A 5,090-nucleotide genomic window follows, 5' to 3' on the forward strand; every position below is an offset into this window, starting at 1 on the left:
GGCTGCAAAGAGTTGATCTGGGGCAAGGACCACAGACAGGGATCTCTGCTGTCGACAGGATGAAGCAGGACCGTTAATCCTATCTTACACCCTGCAGAATCCAAATACATTTAACAAACAGGGTAGCCTTCACCGCTGCATAATACGGCCTCCAGTCATTCTTAAAGTGCAGCCTGTTGTGCCTGTTTTCTATGGAGAAAATAGGTTTGTGTGCAGAACAGTAAACCACCATCTTGGAAGAGGAAACAGTATCTTGCACTCGTTTAAAGGGAACAGTTTAAGGAGCAGAAAAGAAGGACTCTGTACTGTAAGCAGAGTTGTTGGTTTTGGGGGGAGGAGGGGAAATCTATATTATAAGGCAAACACAAGCTTCCTTGTGAGCTTCACTCTTAATCCAAATGTGGAGACCAGCTGGGGGGCACGTTTGTAGAGTAGAGATTAACTGTTCCCCGTCAGATTCTCCCTTAAAAATTCTCCCCTCTCCCAGCATCAATTTTGACATAGTCCCCCCCCCCCCACCACCACCAAAAGCTGGAAGCAATTGAGCTGGGGGAAGAAGGGTGGGGAGAGAAATGGCTCAAAAGAGGGGAGATTGCTTTGGAAAACGCGCAACTTTGGAAGGGTTATGCAACCTCCTCCGTTCTCTTCTTTGGGTGCTCCCTTTTCATCACCTTGGCAAATGTGAGTTGCTGCAAACACTTTGCTGAGGGGACACATAGCAAATAAAGTAACTAGTTCTGCCCTTAGGAGGATTTTATTGACCCCGATAGGGTCAAGGAGAGGAACCCTCCCACCTCCCCAGTTGTAGCCTGCCTATGGCCTGTAGTGCATTTGGGCCTCTAATGAGAAGCTGAGTTTTTGAGATTTTTTAAAACAATAGATGAGTGACAGCTTGATGCAGATACAGAGACATCACCTTGCCAACAAAGGTCCGTATAGTTAAAGCTATGGTTTTCCCAGTAGTGAAGTATGGAAGTGAGAGCTGGACCATAAAGAAGGCTGATCACTGAAGAATTGATGCTTTTGAATTATGGTGCTGGAGGAGACTCTTGAGAGTCCCATGGACTGCAAGAAGAACAAACCTATCCATTCTTAAGGAAATCAGTTCAGAGTTCTCACTGGAAGGACAGATCGCAAAGCTGAGGCTCCAATACTTTGGCCACCTCATGAGAAGAGAAGACTCCCTGGAAAAGACCCTGATGTTGGGAAAGATGGAGGGCACAAGGAGAAGGGGACGACAGAGGATGAGATGGTTGGACAGTGTTCTCGAAGCTACCAGCATGAGTTTGATCAAACTGCAGGAGGCAGTGGAAGACAGGAGTGCCTGGCGTGCTCTGGTCCAGGGGGTCACGAAGAGCCGGACACGACTAAACGACTAAACAACAACAACAACACCTTAGTGCAGGACACCCTTTCTTAGGGCCACTTCTGAAAGCATGGTTCTGATATTATTCCTGAGCAACAACTTCAAGCTTTTGATCTTAGAGCTCATTTCAGTTCTCTTCCCCACCCCCAAATCAAGTTGTTGCATACCTTGGAAGCCTGCTCTGGGAAAGTGACTGCTCAGACAGTCATTAGAAGTCTGCGTAATAATCTCCATCTAATTGCAAGGTAATATTGGGACCCTGCCTTGGAACAGGTTGACTTTTAGATCATTAGCATGTAACTCCTGCAAGCCAGCTTCCACGTGCATAGTGTTTCTTGAAAGAGGAGAGCAGTGTCTCTGTTACAATGGGATGAAGATGTCTCTCAAAGAAGTGTGAAATCCTTGGATCCACCCATAAGCAGGCACCTTGAAGGAAGCTCTCCTACCCTCCTAGCTTGTGGAAAGTCACACCAGACCCCTCTCGGTACAGAACTGCCCTTTGCTGCTTCAAAACCTTTTCAGCCCGCCTCTCTGGTACCCTGACACTAAATTGCTTTCTGTCCAGGCCCTGTAGGTCAGCTTGCAAAATGGCTCCCCTGGGATGTGGGTGGAGCAGCAAGTAGCAGGTTGGCTCTTTTCAATTTATTAAAAGATTTGACATGAGTTTAATCTGCATTTTCTCCCTACTCCCTGTCCACAGGGCAGCCGTGTTGCTGCTAGATCTTCTTTTCCAGAGAACCATGAGGGTGTTTGGCATTGAGGGGACAGAGTCTTTGTTTACAACCCTTACTCTTTTGCTGATGTTTGACACCGTTTCTCTTTGGCTCCACACAACCTTGCAGAATGTAAGATACTGCTGAAGTTTCTGCGCTCAGAGAATGAGGTGTTGGCAGGAAATGCTGCTTTCTGCCTTGGGAGATGCTTTGAGGTGCCCGGAGCAGCCACTAATTTGCTCGACGTGGATATTGTGCGGATTTTATTGAAAGTTGCTGGCAGGGATGCTCAGAGGACGTCTGCGCAAGAGAACGCAGCCATTGCTTTAGGAAAGCTCTGCACAGCTGATGCCAGGCAAGTATCCACAGATGTGGGCTCACTGAGGATTGTCCTTGTTCTGTTGGTTTTATTTATTTGTTTATTTGGCATATTTATGTCCTGCTGAACTACCAAGTGAAGTTCTCAAGGCAGCTTCCAATATATTTAAAATAAAGAAAGATGCTAAACGTTACTATGCATGTAATCACAAAAGGTGAATATTAGTTTTCCCTTGCCCTAGAAATAGCTGCCAAGCCCCTGGCAGGTAAGTCTCTCCTTCCCTCCCTCATTGCCTCCCACAATCCCTGGCTCTGGAGACAGATGCAAGGCATGCTGGGGGAATAAAGGCTGAACCTCTGAGAAGCTCATTTTTTATGGCTTTCTGGTCTCGTTCTGCATTTGTTCGTGCTAATATTTATTAGCAGCCACCCTTGGAACTGATGTTATTTGGCAGATTATGAACAAATATTGTAAATCAGTACACATTCAGCCACTTTGGTGGGCTTTATACAAACAGCTGTAGTGGTCAAGGCATCAAGCGGTGAATGATTTTTGTGAGAGAGAGATTATTGCTTGACTGTTCTGACACATCACAGCCAAGTAGTGAGATCAGGGTTTTCCAGTTAGTCAGGTTTTTATCATTCTTCAGACAGTGTCCATTATAATATCTTTTGTTACCCTCTGGAATCCCTTTTGACGTGTGGAGTGGGCCAGGAAGTGCTGAGTTCTGAGTGCACAACATGTGGCTTTACTGTGCAGGGAGCATTTGCAGGAGATGTTGACTTCAGAATAGCTTCACCAACATTACATCAACATGTAAAAAAAAAAAAGCATTCATGGGCTTGCAAAACAGATTTCTGTCTACATAACACATTTTAGCAGTCCTGAGAAGCTTGAGTGGCTGGATCTTATCAGACTTGATATTCCCAGCTGGAAAGACACCAGGCTTATCCCCAGGCCAACAGCATTGGGCAGAATGTCTAAGGCTGCAGTCCTATGCACACTTACTTGAGCCCAGCGAGACTTGCGTCTAAATAAAGGTTAATTTGATTGGGGCTGCAAGCCTCTTTGGCTGTGATCAAACTGGCTTGTGGGACTGGAAATGAGGGGAACTGCTGGATTATCCTTCTATTCCTATAAGAGAAAGCCATTCACAGCCAGAGGGGCTTCTTCTTTCCCAGTTGTCGGAGCCCCTGGAGCCTGCCCCTGCCAGTGAAGGGTTTTGCACAAGAGAACCTGCCCTACCCAAAGAGAATTTGAGCATTTCTCAAAACTGACCATGAAAATAATCAAAAAGCCTCCATATGCTGCATAAGCTCCTTCAGTGCCTGTGCTTTAAGCCTGGTCATTCTCGATGTGGTGAGGTTAGCCTGAATTTGTTCTGATATTGGCTCTTCCTTTCCCCAGGCCGGAGACTGAATGGGCAAGGTATTGGCATACAGCCCTCGAGCCTAATTGCACCTTTTTGAAGCAGGACAGGTTTTGCCAGTTGCAGATGGGATGTTTGTGTGTGTGTCTCATGCAACAGTTTGTGCAAGAGGAAAGCAACGATCTGCGGTGAAAGCGGGAATGTGCTGCAATGTGAACACACCCTCATACAATAGTTCTCAAGAGTGTGGCGTGCTTTGATTCAGAACACATTAAAGTACTTCTTCACTCAGTGGAATGGAACTTGCTCCTTCCCACAGGAGGCAGTGATGGCTACTTACTTGGGTGACTTTAAAAGAGGATTAGACAAATTCATGGTTCCTACCCAGGGTTTCTGTGCTCTGCCTCCATGGTCAGAGGCAATATCCTTGGGAATTGCAATTGCCGGATACCACAGGACGGGAGATTGCTCTTGTTCTTGGGTCCCGCTTGCACGTTTTCCATAGGCATCTGGGTGGCTACTGTGAGAACAGGATGCTGGATTAGATGGGTCCTCTTTGGCCTGATCCAGCAGACTCTTCTTAAGTTATTAGGGCGTTGTGTGAGAGAGATCTGGTGCCAGCCAATCCAGCTCCCCTGCTCCCCAGTATGCCAACAACAACTAAACTCTGTTGTGTCGGGAGGAGGAGGAATTTACAAATAATAAGCTTTTTTATATGCTGGGAAATCTATTGAAGAAGGCATGCAGGTTCCCTTTCAAGTTGCTTTCTACCTACTTGAAAACATTGGCAGCATTAAGATAAATTCAACAGTGTAAATAAGTTTTGATGGACGTAATAATGGAACGCTGAATGGTTTAGTTTATGTAACATATGCAGGGATTTATGTTACACAAAATGAACCATGGAAAGAAAAGAAAGGAAGTCACTGATATTTTAAGGTTGTTAAAATGAATACTCTACATTGTAAAACAGAAAATTTAATAAAAATTAGAGAGAGAAAGAGAGAGAACTGCTGTCTACGACTCTGATAAGTGAGTGACGCATAACTTCATCTTTTGCCCTGGCAAGTGCCTTTGACTAAATCTTCCTCTTTTGCTTTGCAACTTCTAGGCACACTAGTCGGCTGCGGGAGCTGAACGGAATGGCAGTCCTCAACACCTCTTTGAAGCACATGCAGGGATTTTAAATGCTTCTGTAAATATTCCAGAGCATGTTTACAAAGTCTGCCATAGCTCTGGTCAGGGCTGCACTTTGTTTTTGTAATAAAGAGGATTAATTGGAACAAGGCTACTGTTTGGTTTTTCATGGAGGGGGAGATAAAA

General features: G+C 45.4%; 1 protein-coding gene across 6 annotated transcripts in view; it reads left to right on the top strand.

Annotated features, from left to right (window-relative positions):
• The window catches only part of TTC12 (tetratricopeptide repeat domain 12), a 48,012-nt gene extending 42,959 nt beyond the window's left edge, over positions 1-5,053 (top strand). For all 6 annotated transcript variants that reach the window (XM_080983475.1, XM_080983478.1, XM_080983477.1 and 3 more), the window contains 2 exons: positions 2,209-2,434; positions 4,879-5,053. In XM_080983475.1, the coding sequence (XP_080839601.1) occupies positions 2,209-2,434; positions 4,879-4,954 (302 nt within the window). In that variant the 3' untranslated portion in view covers positions 4,955-5,053. The remainder of the gene's footprint in view (positions 1-2,208; positions 2,435-4,878) is intronic.
• Positions 5,054-5,090: the final 37 nt, after the last annotated feature.

The sequence above is a fragment of the Podarcis pityusensis genome (assembly GCF_964106645.2).
Source record: "Podarcis pityusensis genome assembly, chromosome: 15".
Taxonomy (NCBI): domain Eukaryota; kingdom Metazoa; phylum Chordata; class Lepidosauria; order Squamata; family Lacertidae; genus Podarcis; species Podarcis pityusensis.